The following is a 13,909-nucleotide window of genomic DNA, read 5'->3' on the forward strand; positions in this document are numbered from 1 at the left end:
ACCGTTCCTTTTCATTTAAACTTTAAATAAAGTTGTAGCAAGACTCGCTACTAATGAGGGTTCTCCCAGCACATAGACCAACCACAGGGATTGTTGAACAAGACGACTTTATTCTTTTGACTGCTGCACACACAACTGCGCCTGCTTCCTGAGGTCCATACAGGTCTACTCCAGTTGTGTCGAGCCTCGAGGTCCAGCACACTACTGCCTTAAAAGAGGTGAGAGTGATTAGTTCATGGGTATCAGCTGAGACAATCAACTCACCTGGCACTGCTCTCACAAGCCTTCCCCACAGCTCTCTCTTCTGCAGCTGAGTGCAAACCACACCCACCTCCACAAAAGTATAGATCACATTTAAATGCACACACTTTGTTAGGATGCAATTTTTTCCACACAATATACTCAACATACTATTGTATACTACATAGGGACAGTTCTGATGGTGGTGCTGTTGACATCCAAAACTTTAAAAGATCAATAAAAACTGCTACAATTTTTCAACTTTTACCAGAATCTGTCAAAAATAATTAAAACTTTCCAAGAAAGGCTGCAACAAGTTGTTTTTTTTTTTTCTGTAGGGCGCTTAAGCAGTAAAGTTCTCGTTTTTTATTATTTTTAGCTGCCTTTCACATTTCCCGTCGTCGAATAACCTGCAGTTACACTGAAAAGTTAATGTCACCAAGAGAGTGTGTGTGTTGTCATTCATCATGTGGGGCTGATAAATTTAAAAGAATGTGGCAATATTTCTTACGTTACTTCCTCGTTAGGAAGTATGGGACATCATGACATGGATGGAATCACTGAGGTTGTAGGATTCCCATTTATTTAGTGCTTAATATATTTCTCACATGGCTTTGTTCTGCTTATACACTCATGACTTAAAGTTCTGACCTGATGTTGCCTGGAGTCTGTTGTAACTATAGATACTGAACTATCTGAGTAACTACTCTTAAACCTTCAGTCTGGACTAACACAGTAATAACAAGACCCAGCACTGTTAATGTTGGCCATATTAAGTGACATGGTGTTATATATCACTCAGTTGCAGGTTAATAGCTAACGCAGTCTAATACAACAGCCTTGTAATAAATCCGTGAGGGTTGTGGTGTTCAGTTTTTTTGGTGCTGCCGAGTTGCAATGCAGGTGTTTCTAATATTTTATCTATACTCATTGTTGTACTCCACACATTGCAGATCTGCACATTTTGCCATATGTTACTGTATATTGTTCACCACCCTGTCTGGGCGGTGTTGTCTGCCATAATGGGCATCATCTGTCATTCATCTTCATTATACTTTTCACTGTGGGATGCGTGAGCTAGGCATTGAGTACTTGGTTGAACATACATATATGCGTTTTGGAAAAATATGCCTTAAACTTGAATCAGAAAGTGGTCAAAGACAATATAAAAAGAGAAATTAAGGGGAGAAAAGGGGTTTCTCATTCACCATTGTGATTCACAGAGAAACCGCTCTCTGTTTCCTGGTAAATCACCATATTAAAGAAAGGAAGAAAGATAAATGTCAGTTGTGGCTGTGGGGGTATTAAAGCTACAATATCCCCTTTTTATTACCCTCATCATACTGTAAATTGGCCTGTTGTTACCACACTATTACTACACTACCATGTTTTTCTCCACTATTACCCAATTATAAAAAATTCAACTTAACATTACCAAAACATTTGAACTGTTATTACCAATATATTAACTAGAGTTTATCTCTTTATTTCCATAATAACTTTGTTCATAATTAAGTTGAAATATAAAATGCTGTGAAAACATGTTTAATATGAGGCAATGTCTCAAACACTGTGGCAAATTATAGGCTACCAAACAAGGGTAATGTATACTGACAAAGAGGAACAAGAAGTTACCCAACAGCGGTATGCACATGTATATTTGCTGACTGGCGCATGACAGATGGGCCAAATTTATAGAATTGTTATAGAATTCAAGTTCAATGTCAGGAGGAAATGTTCATATTTTTTTTTTGTAGCCGCTTGTATTTTTGGACTTAGACCTGCTGCTGTCACTCTTAAGACAGATGGTACAGAAGGTCCTCTTTCAAGGGATCCATATATAGCTTCTGCAGCTTCCAGGTACCAGGTGGGCTGGTTGTGATTGATGATTATATGATAGATAGATAGATAGATAGATAGATAGATAGATATCCAAACTTAGATCTATTCATGATCTCTGTACCAGTGATATATTTTATTGTATACTGAGGTAATGTCTTCCAAGATGAAAACAACCAATGTTTATGACGAGGAGAGAAGAAAACAAAAAGCTTGCATAAGTCACAGATGACCTAATTATTGAGAGATTCTGCCCACCAGTGCAGAGACTGAGCTGTTAGGTTCATTCATTTCAGAGATACACTCATCATTCTTTGAAAAATAAAAATAAAAATAAAAACTGATGTGGAGACGGATATTTTGCACAAACAATATATCACTATATAAATTTGCGCAGGAGAATTGGACAATCAAGTGTCACTGTGGTGAATTATTAACCGACACAGTCCAAAGGCACGTACAGTGAGTGAGTGCTGTACCTGATTGATATCCATCGGCATGTGGAATCAGCTGTTAAAGAAAAACAAAACTGAAAACGTCTTCTGTAGCTGAGTGACTCATTCTTTGAGACTATGTGGCTAGTTTATAGTTATACCATAACAACCTGACAATAGGCCAGAAAACAACACACATATAGACACACACCCTATCTGCTCATTGGCTGCAGATTGTCTTCGCAGTCAGGTGGAGTCGTGCGTCCTGGTGCGTCCTGGTGATCAGAGGTCTCCGAGGACAAAACCCCCGTGCGCTGTTGCTGCTGCAAGTATCTCACAGCTCGACTCCGACTGATCTATTGAAGGGATGGCAAACTCTAACAGACCTACCACCGACATTAGGCACGTCTACAGGGGAACATTTGTCCACTCGACACAGCAAGCACCGCTGCAGATCCTGGAAGATGCCCTCCTGGGAGTGGATACAGAAGGAAAGGTTTGTCAGATAATAAATATCTGAAACAGCTTTTGGTCGGATTTAGGAGTGATTAAAAAAAAACCTACCATTTTCTGGTTTGGGAAACAGAACTGCGGGCTCATACATCGACATATGCGTTTATTTACGAATTGATAATTATCTATATCTGCTCCGAAACATTGCGCAAAAACGTTACATTTGGGACACATTGGTATAAAGAGACGTCTTCCAAACGGATAAAGCGTAAATCTGTTACACAATAACGTAATTGTCTCCTACAGTGAGCCGTTGCTGAGCAACTTTAACAATTTGGCCCACAGTAAGCTCTCATACACAAAAAACCTTAATGACTGTCTGAAGTATCCTCTTCAAATACATCGTGTGATTACAATTCATACGACATACTTAAACCATCTGTTGTTATCAATTAGGACATAAAGCATGTGGACAAACAGGTTATCAGAGAGGTGAATCATAGAGGTAGCCTATGGCAAGCATATTTTTCTTGTTACAGAAGTTGTTGATTTAAAAGCTAAATGTGAGCTAAAGCCTACACTGTAGCTTTGGGGTTTCCACCTGTCATGAGGACTAAAAACAGCCCCTTTAAGATGTTTTATGCCATCCCACCTTGCAAACATTTTTTTGTACTTTATTTCTTAACTCTACTTTCTATTATGCCATCAGATTGCCTTCATTGGGAAGGGCGCAGAGCTTGACAGACTGTCCAAGACTTTCGGATTCAGTCCGCCTGACATTACTCAACTTGAACAACAGTAAGTCAAATGTGGAAATGAATTACTGAATATATAACATTCTGCAATAGTATTACATGACTTCACTGAGTCAGAGAGTCACTGTGTTCCGGTGAAGTTGCAGATAGGAACCCAAACCTTTCTGCATCAGTAATTATATGAATTGAACCCCTTGAATCTAAAACATGAGCGTGCATAAATGCATCATATCTTGCATAGGCCATAAAAACGTATGTGACATATATGTATGTCTGAACCATTTTCATGTTTTGCTTCAGTGAGTTCTTCATGCCTGGTATGGTGGACACCCACATCCATGCATCCCAGTACAGCTACGCCGGCACAGCCCTGGACATGCCTTTACTGCAGTGGCTTAATACCTACACCTTTCCTGTCGAGTCACGCTTCAAGGACTTAGGGTTTGCCCACAGAGTCTACACCCAAGTAGTGGTGAGTTTGTTTGCTAGCTTCATCAAATAAGTGGTCATTAAAATTCAGCCACTGGTTGTCCCTCTGTGGCACACTACTAGTATGTTTGTTGGGTTTCACTTGATGTCGCCTCTATTGTCACACAGCCTGTGATTTGAGAAGGGTGTGAATGTTTAAGTGGCTTAACAACGTAAAGAAAAGAGAAATGTCAGGTCAGAATGTTTGAAATGTTGTTTTAATCCTGTAATATGATCCCTGTGCTTTACAGAAAAGGACTCTGAGAAACGGAACAACCACTGCATGTTACTTTGCTACCATACATACAGATGCCTCTCTCCTGTTGGGCCAGATTGCGAGTAAGATGCCCTACACTCAAACACACACACACACACACACACACACACACACACACACACACACACACACACACGCATTATGACCTAAATATTTTTTATTTTTAAGCATTGGCCTTCTTCACTGTTTTCTCTCTGTGATATGGACTGTGGGCTGGGAAGTTGGAAACCGAAGTGTGTATTTAAGTCAAGTGCTGGTTATTACACAAGTCTTTGTATAGGCCATACTGTAAAACATCCAGCAGACAGTTTGAAATGATCAGAAAGCAATAGGTAACTTGTGGGTGATTGTAAGTTAATCATAGCTGGTAAAACCTTATGTATAGTTATATTTATAGTGATGTGCATAAACAGAGGGATGTTAGGTCAGCACTGTCTCGTCTGGCATATTCAGGCTTTATGATACCTGTTATAAGCAGAGCAGTGGCTCAAAATGTGATAATAGATCCAAATGGGATAAAGTAATCCTTGAATATGCCTTGTTTGACTATGGTTAAAGAAAGCATTTTTTATGGTTAAGTTTTTTAATCTCTTCCTTGGCAGTCTCAACTGAGAAAGAAACACATGTATTTTGTTCACCTTTATGTCTTGTTCTTATCATCTTGGTGTCATGTTATGCAATACTGAATACACACACTCGTTCACACAAATGTGTAATGATTCAACCATACTGAATTGAGCATTGGCTTTGGCAGTCACTCTATGGTATCATGGTCATTGAACCATTACCTTTGTCCTGTAAGCAGCAGTTCCATTTTGTAGAAAACTGATGTTAGTCAAATAAATGTGTGTGTATGCACATGCATGTTTGAGTATTTCCAACACATATATTTAAAATCCATCCAGCTTCTTTTCTTCTTGTGTGTTGAGTTTATTAGTTAGTTTACTTTGTGTTACATAAAGAAAAATATAAAATATATATATTCACACACAATCCAATGTGCTATATTTTCTCAGGCAACACTCTTATAAGGTCTAAAGTTCAAGGTCCCAGGGAAATCTGATATATATGCACATTTTATGCCTGATTTACTAGAAATGTTTGGTCACAGTAACACAAAGCTCTCTCACAGTCCTTGAATGACTGATCATGTACAGTGTCTGTAGCACTACACTTGTTGAAGCAGAACTGTGTTACTACACAGTGGTGAAAGAAGTATTCAGATAATTTACTTAAAGGTCCAGTGTGTAACATTTAGGAGGATCAATTGGCAGAAATGGAATATAATATGAATAGGTATGTTTTCATTAGTGTATAATCACCTGAATATAGGAATTGTGGTTCTGTTACATTAGAATGAGCTATGTTGAACTGCCATGTTTTTACAGCTGCCTAGAACGGACAAACCAAACACTGGCTATTGAATCCATTTAGTTTCACGGCCACCGTATTTTCTCCCCAATTCTCAGGTTTTAAAGTACAGACATGAGCAGTGTTCAGTTAGTTGCAGTCTGCGACTTCACCGCTAGATGTCACTAAATCCTACACTGAATAAAGTACAGTACTTGAGTAAATGCACTTAGTTACATTCCACCACTGTTACTATAACGTGAGTGAGTGTCACCTCTCATATGTTCCCCTATCCCAACCATGCACAATCTGTTGTGTCTTGTTTTAAAAGGTAAAATAAGATATGGAATGAATAGAAATATGACCAACCAACAGTATTAATGATAATTCAAAAGTATATATGTCAACAAAATTACCAATGATAACATGCCTTCATTGTCCATAACTGAGTGGTGCACCTGTGACCTCACATACATCCACCCACACAGGTGATTTTAGTGTAGACTAAATTCATTTTGGACAACAATTTTGTTAACAATGGCTCAGTTCCATTAAGTGATGCATTGAGCCAGTATTCACAATACCATGAGTCTGGAAATAGCTCACCTGTAGGCATTTAGTGAAAAAAAACTCCTGCACAGTTTGAAGGTGGGTTGAACTATACAGGCAATGATGTAAATATTGATGAAAATGATAAAAGTGTAATTTGTTCCAACCTAACAGGTTAAACAAAGCTAAAAGCAGATTCAGAGGCATGTCAAGTCACACTCACGTTACGTTCGTGGAAAAAGACAAAGAATAACCTAATATCCGCGTAGCATTAACACATCGCCAGGTTTTCTGTAAAATCTAAAAAAGAAAAAATGTGTTTAACCCAGCAGTTTTTTTGCTGGTATAAACAGCCAGCAGCACATCTTTGATGTGGATGGTACCAGAACATTTCCACAGGGACATATAGACCTTTTTCACAGCAGACATTTTGACATGTCATAGCAGGAAAAGTGCATGTGTAACTGAATATAATAAAGGCTGTACTTATCTGTTCCAGTGTCAGGCCTCTGGTGATGGCACACCAGCAGGGCCTAATATGGCTTCATGGAACAGAGTCATCATCAGTGTTATTATTTTCACCTGTGTTGTTTCTGCTGTGCAACAGCAGCATCTACCTATTGAACTTTAGTTGGCACCTCAATGCTCCAAACTTCCTTCTCCTTCTCTTCCCAAAACTGCTCTCCATCAAGACAGAATTACAAGCCTGGCAAAGAGGGTCCCTAAGTCCCAGCCTCACTGTGTTTCAATTTATTGGTTCATCTGGTAATTTAAATAAGGTCAAATTTGATTAAGATTGTGCCCCAATACAACAAGTATAATTGTGGAGAGACTGACGTGCATACAAGTCTTGTATGTAACTCTGTAAAGACACATAACAAAACAGATGTACAGTTTTTATTGGTCTACTTAACCAAGGATGGGACAGAACAAAGAAAAATAACTGTGACTGTACTGCGGCTTAAATATAGGGCTGAGAAGCTACGTGCATGTGCTTGTGGGATGTGTATGTATGTATGTATGGTATGTGTGTCTTTGGGTGCATTCATACAAGAAGACTGGGATTCGGACTTGACTCCTGTGACAGCAGGATTTAACTCTGACATGTAAAGGGCCTGAAATGCTGACACAAACAGCAAAGTGTGCCCTATAAATAAAGCTGTAATATTTAGCCCATAGAAACAAACTTGGTGTGAACTAAAAACCCAGTTAACTGAGTGAGCTGTAGTTACTCTTGTGACTCAGTCGGCCCTATTTTTCTTGCAGATGACTTTGGACAGCGTGCCTTGGTGGGCAAAGTTTGTATGGACAGGAACAATTCTGTGAAACATTACAAAGAGACAAATCAGGAGTCTCAAGAGGAAACCTGTCGGTAGGTATCATCAGCTGTTTAATACAGTATATAGCAGATGTGTTTGAAGGCCTTTATCGATGGATTGGCTCTTGCTATATAGTGTACAGTTGAGTTAATGATGAGCTGTGGACATGAGGCTAATGTGTGCCCTTTCAAAACTTTATATAACTCATAACAATAATAGTTCATTCAACAGTATAAGGGAATTTTACTTGAGTGAGAACAGGCAGATTATTGAAGAATTCTTTAGCCAGAAAAAAAATCCTGAGGCAAAAACTTTAGTTATGCTGAATTTATTCAGTGTGCGTCAAAGAAGTTTTCCCTTTTAGCACTTAAAGCTACAACATGTGATATAGAATAAATAATAATGACCATATATTACCATGATGTATGTAACAGTTAATCTTTAGGGAGTTAGATATGTTGGAATAATTCTTGTCTGTGCATCCAAACACAGTTGTTTTTCAATGATAATGTAACTTTTAAATTCCCATAGCTATTACCTTTGAAATACACACACAGAGTGTGCACCTAATTCTGAAGTGATTATTGCTTCCTTTTTTAATAAAACAACATTTAGACAGAGATTTAAAACCACAATCAAGTGCAAATGTAATTTTTATAGAAGTTTTAGTTTGTAAATGTGACTTCTCAAATGAATTACAACCATTGTTTTGTCTCCTCAAGGTTCATTGCAGAGCTCTTGGGCAAAAAGGTAAGATTGCATAATACAACTGACAGAACAATTAAGGGATATAAGAAAAAATCAAGGTATATACAATTTTTTTTTCAAATCTTTAGATCCACTGTCTTTTTTTCTTTTCTTTTGTGGGTAGTACCCTCTTGTGAAGCCAGTGGTGACACCCCGCTTCGCTCCATCCTGCACAGGAGTCTTGCTGGGACAACTGGGAGAAATCGCTAAGAATAACAACCTGCACATTCAGGTGAGCTCACTGTGGCAACCAAACCAGGCTAGGTCTACAGGGGATTGTTGCCATAGAGACCATTTAGTGTTGGACCTGTGGGGTTCTTTGAACAGTAAAATAAATACACACAAGGTAGAATGCTGACAAGGAAGAATGAAGAACAACTGCAGGGCAACATTTTGCATTAGTTTATCCTTTAATTGCACTGGCTGCCCTCAGGCTCTACCTCTCTCTGTAAATGCTACAGCTTTTGTCAAAGGTAACGCTCCTGTTACTTCTCTTAAAGTAACAGTTTAATGTCTGACATGTATATGTTTATTTCCAGAGTCATATCAGTGAAAATGCTGAGGAAGTAAAGCTTGTAAATGAGCTGTTTCCTGAGTCTGAGTCTTACACCGACGTCTATCACAAATACAACCTGCTTACTGACAAGGTGAGACACACAGACAGACACATGTAGAAAAATATAAATGCGGATAAAATTGCTCAACATGGTTGATATTATTTGTGATGATGATGGTTCGCAGACCGTGATGGCCCATGGCTGCTACCTCAGTGATGAAGAGTTGGCTTTGTTCAGAGAGACAGGAGCTTCTTTGTCTCACTGCCCCAATTCCAACATTTCGTAAGTATCTAATTTTGTTTCTCAAGGCTATATGTGACCGAATAACATGAACCAAGTCCCGTGAACATTTGAGATTTTACAAAAAAAATGCACTACTGCAATACAGTATAACATAGTATTGTAAATACCCGAATGCAAAGATATGCAACAGGTGAAACTTTATCGATCCATGTGGTAAAATTAGCTAGTCCTTAATCTATCACTTGACAGAAACACGATACATACATTTTGATCATTATTTCTTTGTATTAGTCACCTCTTTCTCTCCACCTGCCCAGGTTGTGCAGTGGAGTGTTGGATGTCCGCAACGTCCTGAAGCACAAAGTGAAACTGGGGCTGGGAACAGGTGGGGGCAGAGCACATTTTCACTTCTAAGTGTTGCCAGACCACATCTTACAAAGTGTGTTATGCTGCAAGGAAGCACTAAAATTATGTTTAATGATTTGGAGACTTGATTAGGACTTGCTGCAGCAGTGAGATTGTTATGATACGTTAATTTCTGGATCTAAAAGCAGAACTTGGGAGGCTTTTCAATAGTCCAAAGTAGATTTGTTCAGGAGCAAAAGAGAGATTTGACCAGAATTTCATGGTGGATCAGGGCAGGCATAGAGAGCTTGACAGGTGACTGGAAAGCAGACTGACAAGGCCGGCAGACATAGATCCACAGAAAGGTAATGATCCTGAGGTATAGGTAAACATGAGGTTAGACAGGATTCAGGTAACACGTGGATATACTGACCTAGACAAGAGTTTGACCAAAGCATTATTACCACGTTAGCGAATGGAATGATCTGGCGAAGACTACTGCAGGAACTTGGATGAGTGGATGAGCCACAGGTGTACAGGTTGATCGACCTTTGTGAATCAGTGACAACAACAAGATATACAGAGATGACAAATAGGGGACGGACAAGAGACACAAGGCAACACTTGAACAAAGAGGAATGAGGGTGAGGCACAGCCAGACCTTGACAGAGACTTGTTCTCTGATTTTATAGCTGTCAGTCATTTTAGCATTTTATTGAGTGCAGTCAGCAGAAAGATTAGGCATGCAGAACAGCTGACCATCATCCCTGTGTGGACATTTGCTGGTTCAAATGTCCAACAATAATAAAAAAAAAAGACATAAAAGGTAAAGGGTAAAGGTATTTTAATTTTCGACCCCAAACTAACAGAAATCTGAACATGTGAAATGCAATTGCTGCTTCGTGAAGGCTTGTGTCTGCATGTTTGGATTGATTTGACTCATCCGGTCTGTGTTTGTGGTGCCGCGTCAGATGTGGCAGGTGGCTACTCGGCCTCTATGCTGGATGCTGTGAGGAGAGCTCTGGACTCATCCAAAGTCTTGACCATCCAGGACCCAGAACACGAAACACTCTCCTTTGAGGAGGTGTTCAGACTGGCCACACTGGGAGGCAGCCAAGGTAAACCACTCAACTCAGCTGTCGCTTCGTAACAGAGTGGCATTGTGTACATATTACAATTAAAACAGTAAGTGTTCTGGCTCTTTGTTAGTCTTGTTCTCCACCAACAGTCGTGTTTTTTCTTGCTGAAGTGTCTTTGCCCACTCTAAGTCACTCTGTATTAGAACGCTGCAGCACAAATGCCTGACTCAATACCCAAGTTGCTGTGGGAAGATATTTTTAATGATGACTAATTGCAATTTCACAGGAGGGTAGAGAATACAACAGCTTCTTTTATGGTGTGTTTTGTCCGTAGCTTTGTCCCTGGATGACCAAACAGGGAACTTTGAAGTGGGCAAAGACTTCGATGCCCTGAGAGTGAATGTAGCTGCTCCTGGTGGACCCATCGACCTGATCCAGTGTGATGGGCCAAAGGTTGGTAATGGGTCTTAATCTATTCACACGCACTTCTACAGAAATTAACAAAAGCAGAACATTTCATTGTAAAGCTCATTTATCATCGCTTCAATTTCAGATTCTTTTGGAAAAGTTCTTGAATTTGGGTGAGTGCCCATTCCAGTTTATTTGTCCAAATTTTTCAGATTAAAATGTGCCACTCAACATTTACTTTATGTTTATCTCTCCTCTTTGGCAGGTGATGATCGCAACATAGTTGAGGTGTTTGTGGCCGGGAGGAAGGTGGTGCCATTCACAGAGTAAACATTTCTGTCGTCCACACACCTTCACTCATCTCGAGGGTTCAAAACCCCACCAGAAAAGTCAGCTTGAAGAGGATTTTAACTGCTAAAATACATGTATATCTGAGAAGAATGACCAGCTGGAAACACGCTATTGCTGCGCAACTGTCCTTTAATGCTAAGACAAATAAGTTGGGAATTAATGATCACCATAAACATTTTACTGTAAAATCCAGAGTACAGAACATGGTACAGTATGTGCTATTAATGAGGTTCAGCGAGGTTCATGCAAGACTGTGGTCAGAGTCTTTAAGGATACACACTGTTGTACACTTTTTTACACTTACACTGCTTACTTAAACTTACCTAAACTAACTCATATACAAGTACTGATGATGGTAGCCTCTGTAGTGTGTTGTTAACAACAACATATTTTCCATTTCATGATGATATCATGCTGTGTTACCTCAAGACATTTAAACTGGACAATTGTTCATAAAGTTAAGTGATGTATTACCGTATAGGACTTTGTGCTGAAGCTGCTTGGTGCTCAGTGCAGCTGCAGTGCCTGAACTGAGTACGGCTTGATAGTTTAATTTCATATTTGTGGATTGTGTAAGCAGAAATTGCACACTGTACACTCCACTCAGGTGTTTTAAATGGCAATGGTACATGATTGCAGTATATTATAGTATTTTATAGTTATATTCTCTCAACTTTGTTTCAGTTTGACTCATTTTTCTCTTTTACAGTTTACATCAGATTGCAGCGCTCCGTGTGGTGAACTGACCATTCCACTTACTGGAAAGTGAAATTATAGGCTACTTAACCCGGTGCCTTATTATCAAAATCAGTTATGTTTCATTAGTTCAAATGGCTTTACTGAAATGGTTGATTTTATTACTGAACCTAATGAAATATACTATATACTTAAATTTATATTGCAAACTGTCTTATGAATGTTTGGAAATGAAGGGAAATTAAATGGATTTACTGCTGAATATGTGTTTGTCTTCATAAATTAGATTGTATTTAAGGCAAGTTTACTTTTTTACTGAAATATAGCATATTTTTATCACAACATATCACATATGACAACAAATGTTTATACGTTCAAGAACTCTTTGAACTGTTTAATGTGTCCAATCATGAGAACTTGAAATAAAGAATTCCGCCAATTGTTTTTAATGTTTTCTCATGTGCAGTTATTTAACAAGCAGCTACTGATCAAGGACCATAACCCATGATGTATAGGTAAATTGTTTGGGTTAACAAAATGCCTATTGAACCTTCCAGCTCACTAAGAGACCAGTCTACAGCTTCTTTAACAGATGATCTTCACCATCTGGGCCTGACAGCTGAGAAGGTGAGATGACTACTACTGACAACAAGGCCTTTGCTCCACTTCAGATCTGACCAGCATAAGGAAAATGTCATGCTACCAGCCACTAGAGGGCGACACTGTACAAACACATCGGATATCTCACACCTTTAATATATGTAATTAAAAATATGTAATTCAGTTACCCAAATTGCAAACAAAAACAAACATATTTTCTCACTTAACTCTTGTTGTATCCAGTTATGTAGTGTAGGTGGCACCACTTATGGTGTCATATGAAATTCAATGTGATAATTAATTGAGCTCGCTTTCAGATTTTTTTTGGAATTATAGCCTATTACAATCTACCATCTTTAACCAACCTTATTGTTTAGAAGTAACAAACATAAAGTCACCCAGGAAATAGTTAGTACCTGCCAAACTCATGACAGATTTCCTCTCAAACTTGTAACCATTAAAGAAGAAGCAACAACTAGCAAAAGGGAAGGTTAATATATTATTGTGTATATATATTACAGTAATATATGACACATGTTTACATTATATCAATATTAATGTATAATATCTATGTGTATACATATCTGTTTAGTAATCATATTATATATACATATTATTATTATATTATTATAAATATTATTAATATTATCATTATATACTGTTATTATTATATACTGTTATTAACAATAACACTACCATCATGTCATCAGTACTATTACCACCATCTTGCAACTACAACTCTTTACACCTTACCTACCTATTTATATTTTTGTATCTTTTCTATCGAAGTATTTTATTCTATTGTTGTATTTTATTGTATTGTATTTTATTGTATTTTAATGTACCTGGCTGCTATGACGTCCCAATTTCCCTTCGGGGATTAATAAAGTCTATCTATCTATCTATCTATCTATCTATCTATCTTAAGAAGTCTCCCACAAATGTCCATATTTGGAAAAATAAAATAGTAAAATAGTAAATATAGTGTGTTTACCCGCTGTGTACTTAAATTGTATACTGTAATGGATCTGGATGGATTGACAAGTTGATTGTATGTTGGCACAGAGGTCCTAATAATGACTCACACACATCCATTTCTCTGAAACATGTAAAGTTACCCAGTAAGTCATTGTGTCCTCATTATGTAAATGATGTAATTCCCCCTGGTAACCAAATCTGTTATTTTTTATTTTTGTTTT

At 38.2% G+C, this 13,909-nt stretch overlaps 1 protein-coding gene and 1 long non-coding RNA gene across 2 annotated transcripts; one reads left to right on the forward strand and one right to left on the reverse strand.

The window, feature by feature from the left end:
* Nucleotides 1-90: 90 nt before the first annotated feature.
* Nucleotides 91-2,818, reverse strand: LOC127376098 (uncharacterized). The gene is made up of 3 exons (XR_007887483.1): nucleotides 2,725-2,818; nucleotides 2,559-2,589; nucleotides 91-208 (listed from the first exon to the last, which is right to left on the reverse strand). It is a non-coding gene; the product is annotated as an uncharacterized LOC127376098 (long non-coding RNA).
* On the forward strand, nucleotides 2,747-12,559 carry gda (guanine deaminase). The gene is made up of 14 exons (XM_051422662.1): nucleotides 2,747-3,009; nucleotides 3,676-3,764; nucleotides 4,022-4,193; nucleotides 4,441-4,528; nucleotides 7,632-7,737; nucleotides 8,407-8,434; nucleotides 8,556-8,663; nucleotides 8,971-9,078; nucleotides 9,173-9,270; nucleotides 9,549-9,616; nucleotides 10,548-10,694; nucleotides 10,990-11,108; nucleotides 11,209-11,236; nucleotides 11,329-12,559. Exons 1-14 carry the CDS (start codon nucleotides 2,881-2,883, stop codon nucleotides 11,391-11,393), a joined length of 1,353 nt encoding a protein of 450 aa, XP_051278622.1. The 5' UTR covers nucleotides 2,747-2,880; the 3' UTR covers nucleotides 11,394-12,559.
* Nucleotides 12,560-13,909: the final 1,350 nt, after the last annotated feature.

The sequence above is a fragment of the Dicentrarchus labrax genome, unplaced genomic scaffold (assembly GCF_905237075.1).
Source record: "Dicentrarchus labrax unplaced genomic scaffold, dlabrax2021, whole genome shotgun sequence".
Lineage (NCBI taxonomy): Eukaryota > Metazoa > Chordata > Actinopteri > Moronidae > Dicentrarchus > Dicentrarchus labrax.